Source organism: Mus caroli, unplaced genomic scaffold (assembly GCF_978045245.1).
Source record: "Mus caroli unplaced genomic scaffold, Mus_caroli_1 scaffold_12, whole genome shotgun sequence".
Taxonomy (NCBI): Eukaryota; Metazoa; Chordata; class Mammalia; order Rodentia; family Muridae; genus Mus; species Mus caroli.
The window spans coordinates 53,576,834-53,599,306 of NW_028227267.1; the positions used below are offsets into that span (position 1 = coordinate 53,576,834).

General features: G+C 41.7%; 1 protein-coding gene across 3 annotated transcripts in view; it reads left to right on the forward strand.

Moving 5' to 3' along the window:
* Window positions 1-22,473, forward strand: part of Ift88 (intraflagellar transport 88) — a 90,843-nt gene that overhangs the window by 31,724 nt on the left and 36,646 nt on the right. For all 3 annotated transcript variants that reach the window (XM_021181484.3, XM_085828684.1, XM_029469188.2), the window contains 6 exons: window positions 328-414; window positions 14,962-15,061; window positions 17,833-17,919; window positions 19,434-19,620; window positions 21,414-21,522; window positions 21,827-21,977. In XM_021181484.3, coding sequence (XP_021037143.1) covers window positions 328-414; window positions 14,962-15,061; window positions 17,833-17,919; window positions 19,434-19,620; window positions 21,414-21,522; window positions 21,827-21,977 — 721 coding nt within the window. The remainder of the gene's footprint in view (window positions 1-327; window positions 415-14,961; window positions 15,062-17,832; window positions 17,920-19,433; window positions 19,621-21,413; window positions 21,523-21,826; window positions 21,978-22,473) is intronic.

The following is a 22,473-nucleotide window of genomic DNA, read 5'->3' on the forward strand; positions in this document are numbered from 1 at the left end:
TGGTTTGGTTTGGTTTCATTTTAGTTTTAGTTTCAGGTGTTTAGTTTGCTTGTCTGTTAGTTTTTGTTTTTTGAGACAGGGTTTCTCAATATAGTCCAGTCTGTCCTGAACTCCAATCCATCTGCCTTTCCCTTCTCAGTGCAAGGAGGCAGGCCCTGCTCAGTCCTAACCTTTATGAACACATATCTTATGTGGCCGTCTGTCCTCTACTTAGCTTCTATGGTGTGTTAGTTTTGATAGATAATCTTTATACTTAAATTTTGAGAATTAAATATAAATTACTTTTATGTCACATCTAAATATAACTCCTTTGTTTTTATAATACAGGAAAGCCATGGCAGAAAAATACATCATGACAGCTGCAAAACTCATTGCTCCTGTGATCGAAGCATCTTTTGCTGTGGGTTATAATTGGTAAGAGTGGAATTCAGGCTTGAGAGTCTAGGCTATGCCTTTGTTCTGAGCTTTGGGCACTGGTGTCTCTTGCTAAGTAGGTTTGCTGGTGACTAGGAGCCTATTGCACGTGACCTGTATTTTTTTTTCTAAAGGTTTTAATAATTTTCCCCTAGCTTTCTTTTAAATTCTTTTAAATTCTTGAACCATATGTTTACATTTGTCTTTGATTCAAGAGCTCCATAGATACCTACATAGTCTTGTTTCTCTTCAACTTGGGGAAACATCATATAATATTCCTTATAAGTTGCTCCCTTCACGCCTGTTTATCAATTTCCATCAGACTTTAGACTTCCATGTCACTTTCCTTCCCTGATTTGGTATTTTTCTCTGGTGATTCTTTGATTTCTAAGACTTCATTGGACTTCTCATGCAAACTTCCTCTGTATGTGCGTACGTGTGCGTATGTGCGTGTGCATGTGTGCGAGTGTATTTTTCCAAGAGCACAGTTTTTCTCTGGTTGTTTCTTTTGGAACTATGGAGGATGAGGCAGCCTTTCGTATTTTATTTTATTTTTTTTAATGATTATTATAGAAGTTGTCTTAGCCTTCTCACTGCTAGTTCACAAAGTGTTGTACTGAGGATTTACCTAGCTCACAACTAGTGCAACTGCAGTTTTCCTCTAAGTAGGTTTCAAATTTTACTTCATAACTGTTTTTGTTATGTGAGATTTAGGTTATGCCAGGCTAGGAGATTCTCTTCCTTCTTTGTAAGTTTTAGACAAGGTCTCTTGTACCTCGGCTGCCTTTGAATTCTCTGAGTAGCTGGGAATGACCTTGCATGATCTTCCTTCCTCCATCTCCTCAGATTCTGCTCACAGGTGTGCACCACTAAGCTAGCCAGCTAGCTTGCCCGCCCCCTTCCCTCTTCCTTTTAAGATAGGTTCTCATTCCGTGGTTATATTAATAGGATTCTCTAAAGGAACAAAAGTGATAGAATGAAAAAAGAATATAGAGAGATGGTGAGATGGCTCAGCAGTTAAGAGCACTGACTGCTCTTCTAGAAGTCCAGAGTTCAAATCCCAGCAACCACTTGGATGCAGACTATTACTAGTTCCTTGGGATCCTGGTATACAAACATACATGCAGACAAAATACCCATATATTAAAAAAATACATATTTAAATAAGTCTTTAATATAATGCATAACATATATTACTAATATATATGATTTATTTGAGGTACCCAGGTTGTGGTCTGTGTAGACAACAGTGGCTGTCTTGTGACTGAAAGGCTAGATATCTCATGGTCCCAGTCTGGCACTAGTTCCTGAGGATTTCAGCAGAGCTAATGATCTTCAGTATCCATTGGCATCTCAAAATTCATTTTAATACAGGAGAAACAAGATAAATGAATGTGCCAGAGACAGTGAGAGCAATCAGTCAAAAAGCAAAAGGTCCCTTCTCCCATCTCGATTAATGAGAGCTGCCACTAAAACTGTGTTCTCAAATAATCCAGTCAGGGAAATCTCTCACAGTAGTGCCTAGTAGCCTGGACTTTAGTTCATTTCAGGTTAGTCACATTGACAACCAAGATTAGCCATTACAGTGGTCCAGTCTGGAACTCACTTGATCCTTCTACTTCAGCCTCCCAAGTGCTAGGATCACAGGCATAGGGGGCAGTATACCCAACTCCCATGTGTCATCTTTCTCTTAACTTTCCAGATCATTCAAGCCAACCTGCAACCTAAGGACCCTTGCTTCAAGCCAAGGTGAATACTTTTGCTTGAATATGTTTCAGCTGTGAAATGATAATCATCCATTTCAAGGAAAGACAGGTTTGCTTAAGAAATGCTGATAAAGCCGGGCAGTGGTGCCGCACGCTTTTAATCCCAGCACTCGGGAGGCAGAGGCAGGCAGAGTTCTGAGTTTGAGGCCAGCCTGGTCTACAGAGTGAGTTCCAGGACAGCCAGGGTTACACAGAGAAACCCTGTCTCGAAAGAAAGAGAGAGAGAGAGAGAGAGAGAGAGAGAGAGAGAGAGAGAGAGAGAGAGAAAGGGAGAAAGAAAGAGAGAGAAAGGGAGAAAGAGGGAGGGAGGAAGAAGAAAGGAAGGTAGGGAGAGAGAGAAAAAAAGAAAGAAAAGAAAGAGAGAGAGAGAAAGAAAGAAAGAAAGAAAGAAAGAAAGGAAGGTTGATAAACAGCTACACATAGATGAGCATATCAATATTGGAACCTATCTAAAAAGATGCATGTCAGACCATATGTAGTGTAGACCAACCTAATGAAGGAGGAATCTAGGCAGAACACTTAGTCAACAGGTTCTGTCACTTGATTTCCAGATGTACCCTCATATAGTTTTATCTTGGACTAACATTTTAAAAGATAAAATATAAAATCTGTTTTATTCAAAGAGCATAGTGTCCTATTATGTTTCTTTCTTAATTTTTATTATTATTTTGTGTGTATGGGTGTTTTGCCAGCATGTATGTCCGTGCGCTGTGTGTGTGCCTTGTACGTAGGAGAGTCAGAAGAGGGCATCAGATCCCCTCAAGCTGGAGTTATAGAAGTGAGCCACCATGTAGATGTTGGAAATCAAACCCAGGCCCTCTGCAAGAACAGCCAGTACTCTTACCCAGAGCCATCTCTTCAGTCCCTTCTGTATTTTTATCATAACAGAACAGATTGGTGTGTGTGAAGACAGGCAACTGCAGTTTTCTTCTCTGATGCTTACTGCCTGAGACTGGACGCCCACAGAGACTTCCTACTGAGACACGCTACTGTGCTCATAAGTGTGCGACAGTCCTTTATTCCTATCCTTGCCACCTCTGTCAACATCCCAGGGCTCAAGCCTCGCAGGATCTGGCAGTAATTGACATGAACATATATACAAATATGTGTGTATAGGTGATTATTTTGTATCCATGGTATAATATACATACATACATACATTATATACATACATACACATACTTTAGAGAGAGCATAGTAGATCACACTCTTTGGAGACAATGTTATAGTTTATGATTGAGATTAAAGACTGTTTTGAGCCTATATCTCTGAACCTGCCATCTGCCCACCATCTTGGGGACCCATTGCTGTGTCCTGTCCCTGTTGAAGAGGTCCAGGAGGCTCTGTACGCGGCTCTGGCACAGCATCTGTAACCGTGTGAATGTGCTGTTATGAAGAGAACCATGAGGAGGACAGTGGGGTCCAGAGGCCAGGAATGGAGTTGCTTATCCTCTGAAGACATAGCTGTGCATTTCACCTGCTAGGAGTGGCAGGATCTGGGTGCTGCTCAGAGGTCCCTCTGAGGGATGGGATGCTGGATGTCCACAGCAGCTTGGTGTCCTAGAGGCACTGCATGCCAAGCCTGAATTGCTCTCCAAGTTGGAGTGTGAATTTGGGCCATGGGATGTATCAGAAGTCTCAGTCCACAGCCTTCTAGAAAACGCCTAGTTCCAGGGGGTGAGTGGGATGAATAAATTAAAGGAAGAATTTAGGTGAAGTTGTCTGCTAGTTTGAGGAGAAGAAGATGGATTGCACAAGAGTACTCAAGGAGGGTTCTACTGCTGTGTCTCAGGGCAGTGACCAGATTTGAACACATGCAATGGAACCCATTTCCTGTTTGCCCCTGTCTGCATGCTGAAAGTACCTGGAGGGAGAAAGGCTCTTCCTTGGCATATGAGAGAGGTGGGATGTCTGGCGGCATTCTTTATACACTTAATATAATAGAGAAATGGAACAAAAGGCAGAGGGCAGGCGGGACTTAACCCGGGCTGAGGAATAGGTGAGAGTGGAGAAAGGCGGGATTCTCCAGAGTGTGCATGCAGAGAAACATTCCATGTGAGTCATGGTTATCCTTCCCGCCTTTGCTCTTTTCCTGCATGTCACCAGCTGCCAATGAGTAAGCCACAGGCATTTCAAGACGTGACAGCTGTTCAGTGTTTGGAGAACTTTTAAGACTTGAAATTAAATAAAACATTTAAATTAAGCTATTTGATATCTGTTTTGTTTATATCATTTTAAACTGACATTTGTAAGAAAGATGCCAATCAAACCTTCTGTTTAATTTAGCTTCTTGGGGAGTTCTGTGTTTGTATATATAAAATTATTCAGTTAAAGGGAAGTAATTTTGAGATTCAAAGACTACTTTCTGTTCATTCAAGCCAGTTCTTTCCATCTCATTTCCACTTAAAAGGTTTTCAGTGGCAGCCACGGGTTGTTTTTAAGTCACTAGTTTTGCTGTGAAACATTCCATTCCCCCCACCCCCATTTGAGATCTGCACTATAGCAATGCAGGGAGGGGAAATCCCTACAGGCTCTGCTGCTGACAGGGAAGTGATTCCTATGAAGTAGGAAGGAAAGTGTGGTTCTGGTCAACTTAGTTAGGCTGGGTCAAACTTCAGGAGTCAGATGCCAGACAGTTTATTATTAGAGTCTTTAAACACAGTACAATTTGGAAAAAAGTTTCCAGGCAAGAATCATTCCAATTCTAAGTACACAATAAAGCTCAAAGAATGGTTAAATAGAAACTCTTTTGCAAAATACATGGGACTATGAAGATGGGTTCTATAGCTTAAGGATCTAGATCTGGTGTGGTCTCTGACCAAGAGAGCAGACAGGTCCGCAGCCTGTAAAGTACATGTGACATCTCCCCTAAGAATGGGTTCTATTACCTGAGAGCCTAGGGAGGGAGAGTGCGGGATAAACATCCTGGGGCATTGGCATTTGGGTAAGGTCTGGCTCTGTAGATAGCACAGGTCACCAGGTCAATCATAACATCCACTCTCAGTTTTCTGAGTAGAAAGCAGGCATCTCCTCCTTAAGGAGATACACTTGAGTGATTACAATTCCTGGTTCCCGAAGTGCTCAGTGGGCACGAGAACCTTTGTGCCCCCAGCGTGCTGCTAGCTCAGCTTTCAACATTTTACTGATTCTATAGAGTTATAAAACCATGAATGTTTTGTTTTTGTTTTGTTTTGTTTCTCTAAAATGAATGGAGTTATTGACCCCTCTCTCCCATCCCCCATATTTCTGAGCTAGTTTTCAGTGAGCACCTAGCTCAGGCTTGATGCTGTTTGTGATTTAAACTGTGGCTTCCTCCAAAAGGTTAAGCTTCCGTTTATTGATAACAATTCAGTTTTGCTTCCTTTTTTAAAGAGATTTTGTCTTTCTCATTATTTATATATGTGTGGGGAGTGGGGTGTGCTTATTGTTATCTCACGGAGGACAGAAGAGGAGAGCATCAGATCCCTTGGAGCTAGAGTTACAGGCGATTGTGAGCCTCCTGATGTGGGTGCTGGGAACTGAACCCTGATCCTCTAGAAGATCAGGACGTGGTCCCCCAACCATTGAGCTCTCTCTCCAGCCTCTGGAATTCTTTGTACCTTGTTACCGAGGCAGAGTCTCTCTTGTTTGCTGCTGCTACCCTCTATCCTAGGCTGGGTGGGCCATGAGCTTCTGAGGAGTTCTGACTCTGACACTCATCTGCTTGTAAGAGTGTTAGGACTACAGACACATACCAGGGTCTGGCATTTTGCATGGGTTCTGGGAATCCACATTCAAGTCATGAGACTTGGGAAGCAAGCACTGTGGCCCACTGAGCCTAGCCTTTTGTTGCTTTCTAAGGCAGTATGGAGCCCTGGATGGGCTTCAGCTTTGGCACTCCCAGTACTGGGATTACAGGCATGCACCCACTTCTGGATTGCTCTGGTGACTCACTAAAGGAACAGACAGTACTCACTTTGATAGGAAGCTCTAGCCTAGCATTGCAAGGAGGGATGGGCACATGGCTGATGTGAGCCAGTCGCCCCTCTTCCATAAAGCTGTAAGGGCTTGTAGGTGAGAAGTGAGCACTTGGGTGTTGATAACTCCTCCCACCAAAGTGATTCTGATATGTGCAACACTTTTGTTGTTGCTGCTGCTGCTGTTAGCAGTGGTGTCTCCTTTGAATGAACATTAAAATTGTCAGGGGATTTAACACATCCTCGAGGGGCAGTCTGTAGTTTAGACTAATTAAATCAAAATGCCTATGTTTAGGTTACAGTCCTGGGGGTTTCCTTACATGTGACTGACATTGCTTTGCATCATGCCAGTAGCTCATCAACCACATGGCCCTGTTAAAAGTGAAGATGCAGGTAATCTTACATGGGACAGCTTTCCCAAAAGGGCCTGGGTATGGAATAAGCAGTCTTGCTTTGGTTTTATAATTTCCACTTATTTCCTCTGGCATTCTTCTTAACTTATTCCCATATGATTATATCATTTTAACATTTTTTTTTTTGGTGAGAAGTAAAGTGTACACAAAAATTATACAGACCAGCTGGGGGCACTGACATATACAGCTGTGATACCAGCTCAGGAGGCTGAGATAGGGGTTTCATATGAGCCCAGTAGTTCAAGACCAGCCTGAGCAATATAAGTAAAACTCATCTAGAAAAATAAGAGTTATACAAAACAGTATTCACTGAATGATGTATCGTGAAACAAACACCCATGTGACGACTGTATTAGCTTGGTAAGTAAAATGTAAAGACTGGTAGCATCTTAGAAGGTCCTGGTGCCATCACCACACTCTTCAACCAAACGGTGGCTGGGTCTTCTCTTCACTTCCTTGCTTTTCCTCCTTAACCACGGCAGGTGTCTCTGCATTCTCTACACACTGTAATAAAGCTTTTCTGGCTTTAAATCAGGCATAGCTCTGTATTAGATGATAGAGAATCTGTATTGTAGATAGAATCACACCGACTGTGTTCCTTTGTTCATGGCCTTCTTTACCTTATGTTTGCAAATGGTTTCCATGTCCTTGTAGAGAGCTGTGGTTTTTGTTCAGTATCATTGCTTCTGATGTTGTATTACTGTGTATCTGTTTTCATGTTAGTGGGCATTGTGGCAGTTTTCAGTTGGAATTTGACACTATTATCAATATTATTATATGATTGTGGGTATAGACCTTATTTATATGTGGGATGGTTTTGATGCTACCAAGTCCTGGCCCTTCTCCCTCAGCAGCATATAGAAATTCTTAGCATATTTTGTAGATGTTCATCTTAACTGAACAGCTTGTTAGCATTGTGGTTTTTGATGTGCACTTCACTAATGGTTGAATAGTGTCATATGTTAATTTGTCACACAGTTATTTTTTTGTGTGCTGAGTGCCATTTAAGACTCTTGGCCACCCAGCGTGGTGGCACACGCCTTTAATCCCAGCACTCGGGAGGCAGAGGCAGGCAGATTTCTGAGTTCAAGGCCAGCCTGGTCTACAAAGTGAGTTCCAGGACAGCCAGGGCTATACAGAGAAACCCTGTCTCCAAACAAACAAACAAACACCCCCCAAAAAAGACTCTTGGCCTTGTTTTGGGTTAGTTGGTTAGTTGGTCTTCTTGGGGATACTTTTGTTTATCTCAACTTCATGAAAATATTTTCCTGTTTTCTTGAAGAGTCTTTGGGCTCGGTTTTGAGTTTGTTTTTGAGACAGGGTCTCACTATGCAGTCTTGACTGTCCTGGAGTTCACTATGTAGACTGTTACATGGTACTGACCAAAGTCCAGAGTGAGGGTCTATATTAAGCTGGCCAGAGACTGCCTTCTCACAGAGAAGCCTCTAAAGCATTTTACAGGGAGTGTTTAAAGGCAAAGAACACAGAAAGCCTGCATCCTGCTTGGCCATTGCAAGAGAAGCCTCTAAAGCATTTTATAGGGAGTGTTTAAAGGCAAAGAACACAGAAAGCCTGCATCCTGCTTGGCCATTGCAAGAGGAAGTAAAGCAAGCAAGCAGTTTAACAAAAACAATGCATTCAGCTGGGGCATTTTGACCCCAAGTTTCTAGAGCAGGGTTTGGTAGTTTCCCACAGGACTTTTAATGTTGGGGGTCAGGAAAAGGAGGTCAGTTTGAAGTTAAACCAAAGATGGCTCTAGCTGAGACAAGAGGGAGGAACCTTTGCCCTGTCACAAGACCAGGCTGGCCAGAAGCTCACAGAGAGCCACCCGCTCCTACTTCCCAAGTACTGAGATTAAAGGTATGTGCCACTGTGCCCAGCTTTTTTGAAGTTTTACCTGTCACATTTAGATGGATGATTTATGTGAAAGTATCATTCATGTAAAGTTAAGTTTAGTTTTTCTTTTTTCTTCCTTTTTCTTTTTTGGGCTGTCACTCAACTCTGTATCAGTTGTAAAATAATTATGTTTTTCTCGTGGTGCTATAATGTCATCTTTGGCATATATCAAGTGCCTGTGCATGCATGGATTTGTTTATGGAGTCTTTAATCCATTTATTCCAGCCCTAAAACCACATAGGTTTGGATTTTGTTTTTGTTTTTGTTTTTGTTTTTGTTTTGAGACAGGGTTTCTCTGTATAGCCCTGGCTGTCCTGGAACTCACTTTGTAGACCGGGCTGGCCTCGAACTCAGAAATCCGCCTGCCTCTGCCTCCCAAGTGCTGGGATTAAAGACGTGCGCCACCACACCTAGCTCAAACCCACATAGTTTTAACTTTTTGTAATTCATAACAAATATTGCTATATGACAATGTTATAGTGTAAATATTCATTTTTCTACAAAATTCATGAGTTGAGATCTTAACCACCAAGATCTTAACCATTAGGAGATGTGATTTATGGGATGTGATTAAGTCATAAGAGTAGAACCCTTATGAATAAAATTAGTTCCCTTGCAAAAGATACTCAGAGAGTAGCTAACTCCTTCCAATTTATGAGGATACTGAAGAAAGACAGATGACCCTTTTCAAAAAGCAGACCCTTGATCTTGGACTTCCCAGCCTGTAGAATGCTCAGAAATAAATTTGTTGTTTTTTAAGCTACCCATTTGTGGTACAAGACAGAATTACAAGAGTAAACCCTCTCCTTTGTTCTTCAGGGTTGCTTTGACTGGTCTTGGACCTTTAGAATCAGTTTTTCAATTTATACTCTCTGTTTCTGTTTCCCTCTCCCCCAATCACTGGAATTTAAACTTAAATATATAAAATACTATTAATTTAAGAAATTAATAGACTTTGCCAGGCGTGGTGGCGCACGCCTTTAATCCCAGCACTTGGGAGGCAGAGGCAGGCGGATTTCTGAGTTCAAGGCCAGCCTGGTCTACAAAGTGAGCTCCAGGACAGCCAGAGCTATAAAGAGAAACCCTGAAAAAAACAAAAAAAAAAAAGAAATTAATAGACTTAAATTTTATGGAGTGACAAAATTGAACAGAATGTACAGAGTATTCCCACATTTCCCTCGTCACCTACCAGGCAGACTCCCTCACCATCAACAGTCTACACTATGTAGTAAGTACATTTATCACCACTGATAAGCGCATATAGATACACCATTATTACCCAAGCCTGTGGTTTAAGATTCTCTCTTTGTGTTGTGAAACGTGTGTATTTTATGTATCTATCAGTATAGTGTCATACAGAATATTACCTTTGCCATAAACCTCCTCTAGTCATTCCTCATCAGCTCACTGCCTTAGCTGCCATAGATCTATCTGTTGCTTCCACAGCTTTATCTTTTCCTGCCTGTCATAGTGCTGGACCCACATACTGTGCAGCTCTCACATCATATCTGACATTAGTGAAATGCCTGTAAGTTTCCTCCATGTGTTCTGTGGTTTGATAGCTCACTACTTTTTAATTCATAGTAGTGTTTCATTTTACAAGTGTCTGCTCATTGACTATTCAAGGACATCTTGGTTGCTTCTAAGTTTTGGCAATTGTGAATAACACTGGTAAAAACATCCATGTATAGGTTTCTATCTGAACATAAGTTTTAAACTTTTGAGTAAATACCAAAGAATACAACAGCAAGGTCATATAGTAAGGACATTTTGTAAGAAACTGCTCACTGTGTTCCAGAGTGGCTGTACCTGATAAGTTATTTCTCCACAAATAAAAGCCATTCAATTATATTAAACACAGGCTTTTTGGTTTTTTTGTTTTTTGTTTTTTTAAAGCTGCTCTCAGATAAGTTCACTGGCCCCCAAGGAAGGATGCCAGGAAAGTCACCATGGAAAGAGAGAGAAGTGAAAGAGAAATTAAAAAAGAATGTGCCTGCAGAGAAAGAGGGAGAGAAGAAGGGAGGGAGGGAGGGAGGAAAGAGACAGAGACAGAGACAGAGACAAAGAGAGAGAGAGACACACGAGTAGGTAGACCAGAGTGTCTGGGGAAGGTAGCCCAGCCCCTGGGTTGGAAAGTTCATGGTTGAGGGCAAGGTATGCTAGGTAGGGACTGAGGGATCCTGGGAGAGCCTGGAGGCCAGGTCTGCTCTGGTGTGTAAGTATGTAGCTTGGTCCCTGGTTCCTTGTCCTGAGGTCTGAATCCAAACAGTACTGTTCTGCATTCCTTCCAGTGGCGAGGGAGAGTTCCTGTTGCTCTGCATACTTGCCAGACTTCATTGTCTTCAGTTTTGTCTTTTCTAATTGATGTAGAAAAGCGTCTCACGGGCGTTGTTATAGTTTGTAATTTACCAGTGAAATCAAGCATCTTTTCTAAGGGCATTTTTATTTGCCAAGTGATTATTTTATATTAGCAGTTCTTTGCGAAATTTCAATTTTATATTTATTTGTTGGCTGGTGCTAGGGAGGGAGCCTAGTACCTTATGCAGGTTAGTCAAGATTCTGCCAAGCTCAGCCCTTGGATTTTTTTTTCTTTTTTCTTTTTTTTTTTTTAGTGATTCAGGTTGGTCTTGAACTCCCTATCTATCCCAGACTTCTCTAGAACTTCAGTCCTCCTGCCTCTGCCTGAATCCTGGGATTTCAGGAGTACACAATCCTGCTCGGCCCAATTTTATAGTTTTCCTTTGTTCTTGTTTGGTTTCAGGAGTCCTTCACATATTTTTTTGTTTTAGTACTTCAATGAATAAGTGCCTCACAACTATCTTTTCCCAGTCTGTAGGTTTTTGTACTGGCTGGTTTTGCATGTCAACTTGACACAAGCTGGAGTTACCACAGAGAAAGGAGCCTCCCTTGAGGAAATGCCTCTGAGATCCAGCTGTAAATGCCTTCATTTTCTCAATTAGTGATCAAGGGGGGGAGGGCCTAGCCCACACTGTCAGTCTGGCTTCTACCTGGGTTCTATAGTTTACTCACTGAGCCATCTCCCTTGCCTGCTGTTGATTTTTGAGACAGAGTTTTCTGTGTATCCTAGGGTGGCCTCAAACTGCAATCCTCCTGCCTCTCCCACCATGCCCATCTGAGCTTCTTTCCCTTACTAGATGACTTAATTAGAGTTCCATTGCTGTGAGCAGACACTGTGACCAAAGCAACTCTTATAAGGACAACATTTAATCGGGGCTGGCTTACAGGTTCAGAGGTTTAGTCCATTATCATAATGGCAGGAAGCATGGCAGTGTCCAGGCAGACATGGTGCTGGAGAAGAAGCTGAGAGTTTGGCATCTTGATCTGAGTACAGCCAGGAGAAACTGACTCTTCCACACTCGGTGGAGCCTCAAAGCCCACCCCCACAGTGACACACTTCTTCCAACGAGGCCACATCTACTCCAACAAGGCCACACCTCCTAATAGTGCCATTTCCCATGGGCCAAGCATATGCAAACCAGCTCTCTGGCACATCTATTTCAATGCTCAGAAGTGATGATGTAGATATTTTTGCTTAGTTTCTAGTCTCAGAGGACAAAGCTTTCAACAGTATGCTCACTTAATTTTACAATATAAATTGATACACAGACTGCTTCATTGGTAATCCGACTTTAGGAAGCCATGACTACATTCCCTCTAACCTTTTACATTTTGTATTATTTTGTCAGGTGTCTTCATACTGAAAAATTTTTAATCCAGCAAGAAATTACTACAAATTGTTTTCCAGGAGGGGTTTTAGAAATGAGATTAATCAGTCTTTTTTTATCATTTATGATTTTAATGTTATGCTTAGAAAGCCACAACAAAAGCAAATACTTGTTCATCGAGGCCAATGATAGGTCAAAATTTTTTGAAGTTTTTTTAATTCAGTAAGTTTCAGTTGAATTAAGTTGATAATATATTAACAATAACAAAGCAATCTAAGTGATCAATACCCTGACATAAAGTAACACTTTATAAGGTACTATTCCCTCATTTAATAGGAATGCCTAATTTATAAACTGGGGCTATAGAAATCTTATATTGATATCTGGATTGAGAGGTAAAGAATTAGTAAAGATAAAAGTGGGTAAAGAGAGTATTCTAATTAGAAGGAAGAATATTCTCTACGTTCCAGATATCTGAAGTCTTTTACACACATACACACATACCCCAAAATACTTAAACTCTAAGGTGGAAGACCCCAGATTCCTTCAGTTAATACACTCCTTTGCTAAGGACCCTTCCAGATTGTAATCACGTTCTCTTTATTTATACGTGAATGTTTCTGTGGATGTCATGGTGTGCATAGAGAGGTCAGGGGACAGCTTTCTGGAGTCCATTCTGTTCTTCTTCCTTTAGGTTGGGTGTGGAGATCCGTCTCAAATGGTCCGGCAGTATGTGCTTTATCCACTGAACCGTCATCACATTCTTCAGCTGTGTCCTTCAGAATGCTCTTTGTGATAAACTTGTACAGTTCTGAGGGCCGTGATAGCAAGGAATGGAACCTGAGGAGCTCACAAGAGCCTCTTCTCTGAGGCAGCATCAGGCTGCAGTGTGAACCTCAGCCTACCCTCACAACAGGGACTTAAAGTGTAGGGTATTGTCCTGTGCTCATCAAGTCAGTGGCAGAACTGGATTAAATTATATAACAGCTAGGTTTTGTGCTGAGGGAAACAGAAACTTGCTTTATGTAGAAGCCTCGCCATTCTGTGTTGGAAGTTTGGGTAGAAAGTTTTCACCTCAACACTTGTGCCTCTTACTGTCTCTTATATCTAGTCAGTTCCGAATGCTTTTTCTAAGACTCAGTATTGTCTTATAGGCCAGCTCAGTCTGTTCTCTCAATGTAATTCTGACTTTTCAGCCCCAAGCATAACCTCTCTTTTAGCCCTGTTATCCTGTACTTACACGCCCCATCATGAATTGCACATCAGAGATGATGGGACCAATAGTTACCTGATTGTCTGAGCTAAACTTATCTCCATGCCCTTTATCTCAGTGACCATCCACTAATTCTGCCTCCCTTTCTCTCGGAATGACTGCCTGTCTCCTCTTTCTACCTATATAGATATAAACCTCATTTTGTTCAGGACTCATCCATTCTGTCTACCTATCTTCTGACCCCCATGACTGTCAGTGCAAATTGGCATATTTGGTAGCATCTTCAATCCTTGTCTGGGACTTTCAGGGTGCCGAGTGCATTCTTTTTGTCTTGCCACAGAGGCTCTAAATGATGTAGCTTCTGCCTGCTTCCCAGGACATCTTTCTTTCCATGTTTTGAGTGCTTTCTGCTCCTTGTAGCAGTTGCATCTTAAATAGACCCAGCTCTCTGGCCTTAGACATCCTTAGAGTGTTATTGATTCATCCTAGGAGGCCTTTCTTTTTCTCAAGTCGTTCAGACTTGGCCTTCACACTGAGCTACAATATCTGTGGAATCTCTGATCTCTCACCTGTCTTCTTGTACTTCTTTGTAAAGAACTTGCTTTACTATTCTTTCCTCACAGGTGAGGCATTGTATTGTATCTACTCTTGCAGCCCCTGTACCAAAACATAATGTCTGACATGTAATAGGCATTTCATAAATATTTGCTGTGTATGCCTGAGTTCCCAGATTATTCTTTTGGAGCTGAAATTTCATGAGCCATGTCTTCAGATGGGGACAGATGGTCATTCAGTGAGGAATATTGCGGGAGGGAGGGGGGGCACGGGGCTCAAGTCCTCTATCCCTATTTCAAACAGAAAGACTCTTTTATATATGGGACTTTTCAGGAAAAGGTTCTGTTGGAGAAGGGGATTCTTTGTTTTTAATTATGGTCTGGGCTAATGAACCACACCCTCAGTGCCACATACTTTGTTTTATTCACGAAGCAGGGTTAATGAAATATCCATGACCGCATGTGTAATGCCTTCTGTTGTTTTTATCCTTGTTTCTAAGATTGGTATGTGTGGTGGTTTGAATAAGCATGGCCTCATAGGCTCGTCTGTTTGAATGTTCAGTCACTATGGAGTGGCTCTCTTGGAAAAGCTAGAAGGGTTAGGATGTGTGCCTTGTTACAGGAAGTGTGTCACTGACAATGGCCTTTGAGGTCTTAAAAGCCCACGCCATGCTTAGGCTTTCTCTCTCTGCCCATGAATCAGGATTAGCTCCCAGCCACTTCTTTAGCACTATGCCTGCCATGCCTGCTGCCATGCTCCCCCAGTGATGATAATGGACTAAGCCTATGAACCTGGAATGAAACCTCCAATTAATGCTTTCTCTTGTAGGAGTTCCATGGTCTCAGTGGAGAATGATAGGAGGATGGCAGCTGACATTGACCCCTGGTCTCCATATGTGCACGAATACACACATATGTGTGAACCCAGAAGAACGGTGCAGGCGCGCGCGCACACACACACACACACACACACACTCACACACACACTCGGGGAGAGAGAAAGAACTAAAATAAAAAAACTGAAATAAAGCAAGTACCGCTTTGTGTCTCGCCCTTCTTACAGGTGTGTGGAAGTAGTGAAAGCCTCTCAGTATGTGGAGCTGGCCAACGACCTGGAGATTAACAAAGCAATTACTTACTTGAGACAAAAGGACTTTAACCAAGTAAGTGCCACCGCATTCTGAGTTAGTTGGTCCAGGCAGTGGATCCAGGGAAACTCCCTTCTAGAATACTATAGAGTGCTCTACCCCTGAGCTTCACCCTCCCCATAACTCTGACAAGCTTCTTCTACATGTTGGTTCTCTTTGTTAGAGTGTAAATAGCTTCCATATATAACATAGTGTTAAGTTACAAAACCTTATTCCGCTCCAAGCCTGAACATTTCAGGCTGCTCTGCAAAGGACTAAGGCCTGTAGAAGCCAGTGTGTAGGGATCCCAAATAGCAGTCTGATGTGCTTCCATTTTGTCCTGTGTGGAACAGCTTTTCTTGAGGCTGTTTCAAATGTTTCTCATGACAGATGGGCTCCCCATGCTAGACACTGGCTTAGAACTCCGGGATCCCTCACTGGCAACTGCCACCTGTTGTCTTGAGGATGGAGTGGCCTGTCAGCCTTTCAGAGATCGCTCAAGTAGAGCAGAGCTGAGACAAAAGCGAAGTCCACAGAGTTTTAAGAAAAAGAGAGGATGCCAAAGAAGAACAAGCAGAATACACTGGGTTTCCTAGGTTATAAAACTGATGGCTAGTGTCCTAAGTACCTCTGAAACCTTCTAGAAACTCCTTATATCTGCTGTCATTTTACCACCCTTTAAAACACCTGTTAGGGCTGCAGAGGTGGCTCAGAGGCTAGGAGCATGTATTTCTTTGGCAGAGGTTCCGAGTTTGGTTCCCCGTACTCAGATCTGGTAGCTCACAGCTGCCCATAAATCCTGCTCCAGGGGATCTGACACTTCTCTGGACTCCCTGGTGACCTGCACTCACATGCACATAGCCACTCAGGGACATACACATACATACATTTGGAAAACTAATAAAAGCAAATCCTTTTTTTAAATGCCATGGTCAGCCTCAGTGGCTCATGCCTGTAATCCCACCACTGGGGAAATGAGAATCAGAAATCCAGGGTCTCCTCAGCTACTGGTGAGTTTGAAGTCACTCTGAGCCCCATGAGACCCTTTATCAAACAAACAAACAAGCAAATAAATATGTAATCAGTTATTGTAAGTTCTGTTGCAGTAGAATCGTGTGATGTGAGACAGATTGATTGGTCTCTGTTTTCTTGCTGGAGTGATCTTGGGACCTGAAAAATAATTTATGTGTATGAAGGAGTATACTGCTATAGATGACACAGTAGAAAAAATTGTATTTATCTATTTTCTCTTGGCATTTTATTTTTACATTTTATTTTACTTTTAGAAGGGTTAATAGTCCATTGCCATAGTTCATGTTTTATAACTGTTCATCCAAAACTAAGCACTCTTATGCGCACACACATGGGGTTATCTTGTCTTTGAGACAGAATTTTGCTCTGAAGCTCAGGCTGGCCTCTAACTCACTGTTATTTTCCTTCCATAGCCTGAAAAGGTAGGATATGATGTTTGGATGTTTCCTATCCAGTGTTAGACTAGTCTAGAAATGTCAGACAGTTTTGTAAGGCCATGAACCCTTTAAAAGAGTACTAGCATACTCATATGGGAACCAAAATTGTGATTTGTGATACTAGGCACAAACTAAGACCTCTATGCATTCTAGATAGGCATCGTACCTCTGATCCACACCTCTAGCCTTGGAATCTGGTTTTAAAAACTCTTATTCTTAACTAAACCTGAACCAGCATGCTGGCTGGTACTTCCTTGGAATCAAGCACTGCACGGCATGTTCTTCTGGCTAGTTGCAGCAGGTGTAGCTGATGGCAGCAGTAAAATGAGGACAGATGTTTGCTTGGACACAAGTGCTTGCCGTACATAGGAGATACCAAGATGCCAAGCATAAATGTATGCTTTTTAAAAGGGTGAAGATAAAGCCCACTCTCCCTTCCACCTTCTCCTTCTCATATCAAAGGCATTTCTAAGTTGGATCTCCATGCTGTTCATGTAAGGTGCCTACTGTTCTGCATGCCATTTGAGTAGCATTATATCAGACTTGGCAGATGGCCAAGCGTGTACTTTCATTTCTCAGGACTTGAAGATGAAGTTATATTTATCTACTTTAGATAGTATTTTGGTACCATTCCCAGTATTATTGTCTGTTACTGATTTTGAAAGCTGTTGAGCCACCCATTTTTCTTCTCTCTTAGCACCCCAGTTACATGTAAAGAAGCCCCTATCCCTGTGTTTGCCTCTCTTTTGTGTTCATTTTAAAGAACATCTTTCTTAAAATATATGCATCCTTTAGATGTACCTTATTCAGAATGTTTTCTGGGATCTTGGTCCTCAAACTCTCCAGCGCCTTCCAAGTTGTTTATAGTGTTTTATATAAATTTTCTGGTTGTTCTCTATTGGAAAATGGTCCATGGATTGCTGTGTAATAGCTGCAACCAGAAGCCCCAGTATATTCTGTCAGGAGGAAATTGGACTGTGCCAGGTAAACGGTATGAGGTTCTCATCCCAGCCATTGTGCAGGACGAATAGGAAACTTCCCTGACTCACAGGGTTCAGGGTCCACAGCTGGCCTTTCCCTGTCATCTGTCCTTTCTTCAGCTGTGTCTAATCCTCTGTTAAATCCATCTGTGTGCTCTTAAATTCAGTTCTTATTTCTTGTTATAGAATGTCTACCTTTTCTGTTTAGTGAGATCTTATCTTAAATGAAGTTCTTCTTGAATTTACTGTTGTTCCCTCCTATGCCCTCTGTCTTCCACTCCACACAGACCCTTCCCCAGACACACCTTTGCATTCTACTATATGGCAGTGGTAGTAACTTCAGACAATCTGTTTCTAGGCTGTAGACACATTGAAAATGTTTGAGAAGAAGGACAGTAGAGTGAAGAGTGCAGCTGCGACCAACCTCTCATTCCTGTATTATCTGGTAGGTTTGGTTTTTACAGCTAAGGGTTGTTCATATGATAGTTTTGCATTACTAAATCTGCCTAAGAAAAGGCCTCCAAAGAAGATTGGTGCAAACTGTAAGTGGACTGCGGTGCACCAAGGGCCTGACTGACAGTGCTGAAGGGGCTGAAGAAGACTGTCCCTTTAAAAAGGAGGGGAGACTGGTAGTGAGGAAGGCACCAGAGAATGACGGACTGACAGCTGCAAGCTGAACTAGAGACATTTGACCTATCATGCTCATGACAAAGGAAGTGCTATCTTACTACTTAGAGCTAGCTGCACAGCACCATCTGTAACATGCATTCATTGAGTGCCCACTAGATGCCAATCACTGGGATTCCTGAAAGTAGGTGGGCGCCACATATGCCAGTTGCCTTCCAGCTACAGACTTGATTTGCCTCTTAGTCTCAGATAGCAGCTCCTTCCCACCTCTGCAGTCTCCACCGAGTTCCCCACCCCTGCAGCCCTCTCAGCAGCCCTCTTCTGAGTTCTTTTTGTTGTCCAGAAGACAACGCTATACATTTTAGTCTTGTTCTCAGCTGCATTCTACTTGGTGGAACCAATTTCTGTGTGATTTGTGGTTTGGAGTGCACATAAAGACTCAGACATGAATGTCCTCAGCAGCATTGTTCATAACAACCAAAAGGAGAATGTGAGCAGCCTGAGGATGCACCAGCAACAAGGGGGAAACCAGATATGGTATATCCATCCACACTGGACCTTAGTCAGTCATTAGAAGCAACAGATTGTTAATACATGGTACCGTACAAACACACCAAGTAGAAGTGGCCCTACACAAAGATCCCACTTAACATCCAGTGTCCAGGATAGGAAGGGAAGTAGAAAGAATACAGATTTCCAGAAACGGGGAGGAGAGAGAGGAGAGTGTTGCTGCTAATGGACACAGGATTTCTGTACAGAGGAAGAAAGCCAGGAGGGAGGCAATAGTGGTAACTTCCCAATGCTGGGGAGCGTTTGTCATTGAGTTGGGCATTTTAAAGGGGTTCTCAGTTTGACTGAGCTGACTAGCCCTGCCCTAATGAAATAAGGCATCCACAGGCCTCATATGAACGATAAGGTCCTTATCAAGCTTCTGGCTGAGAGAGAAAGAGAAGGCAGTACATAGGCATAAGTGCAGGCTCCTAGTGGGTGAGGCAGCAAGGAGCAAAGCAGGGGACAGGTGAGGCCCTTCCAGCTATTTCAGTGCTTCAGGTGGGAAGGCAGTGCACAGCAAATGAGGACACGGGTAGGACGTTGAACATGGAACCACCTACATATAAATGCTGTTGTTATCAAACCACGAGACTAGAAAAGCCAGCCATGAGAAGCTTGGCTGTTTGAACTTGACAGCTACACATAGCCTGGGAAAACCAAGATATTTAAAATATTTGTTTTGCTCATCATTGTTTATCATCTCAGAAAGTCGTTTCAGTAATCTCTGAACATTCTGAAGAGACCTGAAGAAATGAAGTCTATCTTTTATACTTCATTTAGGAAAACGAATTTGCCCAAGCCAGCAGCTATGCAGATTTAGCTGTGAACTCGGATAGATATAACCCGTCAGCTCTCACTAATAAAGGGAACACAGTCTTTGCAAATGGTGATTATGAGAAGGCAGCTGAGTTCTATAAAGAGGCCCTGAGAAACGACTCTTCCTGTACTGAAGCACTTTATAACATTGGTAAGTTCAACATGGCAGAGTGCATTAAGGAATTGCCGGCCTTCTTTTAAAAGTAACAGATATTCTAAATGGAGTTGATAATTCACAAGCCATGCTATGTAAAATTTGGGTCAGTGTTATGTTGCTCTCCAAGAAGACTTTTCCAATGTCTATATCTATCACAGTTAGAACACTATGTCCCCAAGTTTCTGATTATATGGGATGATGCTTTTAAACTTTTCCCAAATAGGTAGAAGGAAAAAAAATCCATCTTTCTTTTTAATTTTAAAAAAAGTCAAATATACTAAGTGTTTAGTGCCACAGTTTGAAACATTTTAACAATGCCAAATATGTCACAGAGTTTTTTTTTCTGTTTCATGCTTGTGGGTGTTTTGCCTGCATGCCTGTCTGTGCAACACATGTGTGGTTGGAACACACAGAGGCCAGAGTAAGGTGTCAGATCCCCTGGAAATGGAATTATAGATGTTTGTGAGCCACCATGGGTACTAGGAACCAAACCTGGGTCCTCTGGAAGAGCAGCCAGTGTTCCTAACTGCTGAGCCACTTCTCCAGCCTCTCAGATTCATTTGTATTGTCGGCACTATTGCAAGTCACAAAGGCCCTTCCCCCTCTTCCTCCTCCTGTCCTTCAGCTGTTTCTTCCAAGCTGTTCCAAACAAATCCATAGCTTTAATACTGGCCTCCTTTCTTTAGCACTGATGTTTCTTTTAAATTATGCTTCTCTGTGCAGGTGTTATTGCTTGATTATGAATTTTGTTTGTTTGCTTGTTTCTTGTCTTTTGTATATTGTTACTTTTCTTTGGATGTCTGGTCTTATAAAGTACTTCCTGGTGTTTAGCAATTTGCAGGTAAAAGCTAAGGGGGGAGGGTGCTGGGCAGATGGCTGTTACCACACAAGCAAGAGAACCTGAGTTCTGATCCCCAGCGCCTACTTAAATAGCCTATAAGCCCTTTGATTGGTAGGCACAAAAAGGCAGAAAGGGAGAAAGGCCCACTGCCAAGCCTTGAGATGAGGTGCAGTTGAGGCACCTTGCGAGAGATGGCAAGAAGGAACGGAGCATGTGACATCTGAGGTCTGCAAAGGGTTTTACTGGCATATGAAAGAGAAGAGCAAAGGCCTTCCTAGAAGAGCTTAACTGCCTATTTACATGCTGATTTTTTTTTTACTTTATAAATTCTAGATATTTTTAGATTCTTACAGCTTTATTTTTCCTGTGTAATTTAAAAGTAAATTTTTAATTTTTAAAATATTTTATTAGTATTAATCATATATAATAATAGGTTTTATTATGACATTTGCATGAACATAATGCATTTCTATCATATTTACCTCCTCAGTCTCATCCTACTCTCTTATGTCCCCACTCCCCTGATCCCTTTCCTCTTCCTAACTACCCTCGCTTCTGCTATTATGTCTTTTGAACTTTTTTTTGTAATGAAATAAGGACCTGCATTTGTTCTCAACATTAGCAGTCAATCAAGTGTCACATTTATCCTTTCATCTCCACTGACGTTAAATGTCTATTTATTATGTTTATAGCTGGATTCATATCTGAAGTATTTATTGCATTTTTGAGTCCACTTGTTGGTTCCCCCACCGCACACACTTGAAAGCTCACTGGGGCTGTCTGTAGCGATCTGCTAGGAGAAGTCTCACCTCCTCATGTTTTTTTAAAAATCCTCAGTTCACTTTCATTTTCTCCTGGGGATAAATATTTGCATATATTTACATATCGATCCAGTCACTTTGAGTACAATTCTGCCAGTAATGCTGCTGCTTTCTTTCTTCCCAAGGCCTCACCTATAAGAAGTTAAACCGTCTGGATGAAGCCTTGGACTCCTTCCTGAAACTGCACGCAATCCTTCGGAACAGCGCTCAAGTTCTTTGCCAGATAGCAAACGTGTATCTCACTTGAAAACTTAGGGACATTATTAATTCCTCAATTGGAAATTGAACATTAATTATTAAGTAGTATTAACCATGGAGATAATTGAGGATAACTTAACGGATTAAACTGCTATAAGTAGTTCAGTTGGTAAAAGATCATTTGAATCCCAAGAGGAATTAGTTAAAATTTAAAACTTGAAAAACTTTTAAAGTTTTAAATTTCCCTACTCACTGTTAGAAAAGCAGGCACGAGTTATGTTTTTAATGCCTCTTACTATATTGGAAAAGCACTTTGATTTCTTAACTGACATTGTCCAAGATATGAGTTAATGGAAGATCCCAATCAAGCTATTGAATGGCTGATGCAGTTGATCAGCGTTGTTCCAACTGACTCCCAAGCTCTGTCTAAACTGGGAGAGTTATACGATAGTGAGGGAGACAAGTCCCAGGCATTCCAATATTACTATGAGGTAGGCATGCTGTCTATGTGCCTTTCAATTTCTGACATTGTACAGGTTTTAAAGGAACAGGCCCTAACACTTTAGAAAAGCATATTAGTCTAAAACTAATAATGATTTAGTTAAAACAAAACATTCTTGAACTATAGTTTGCTTAATTTTAATGAAAATGAAAAATACTAACTCATTTTAAGAGTTATTTATTTATGTATATGAGTGCTCTATTTGCATATTCCTGCATGACAGAAGAGGACATCAGATCCCATTACAGACAGTTGTAAGCAGCAGGTGGTTGCTGGGAATTGAACTTGGGTCCTCTGGAAGAACAGCCAGTGCTCTTAATTGCTGAACCATCTCTCCAGCCCCTAACTCATTTTCTTTAACCATGATTTGCATCACCTGATTCTTTTAAATATTTTCTATGACTCAGAGCATATATAACTGAAAACTGTCAAGTATACCTAAGTTTTTTAAGTCTTGTATAGTTTTAAAACTCGTAAAATTCTTT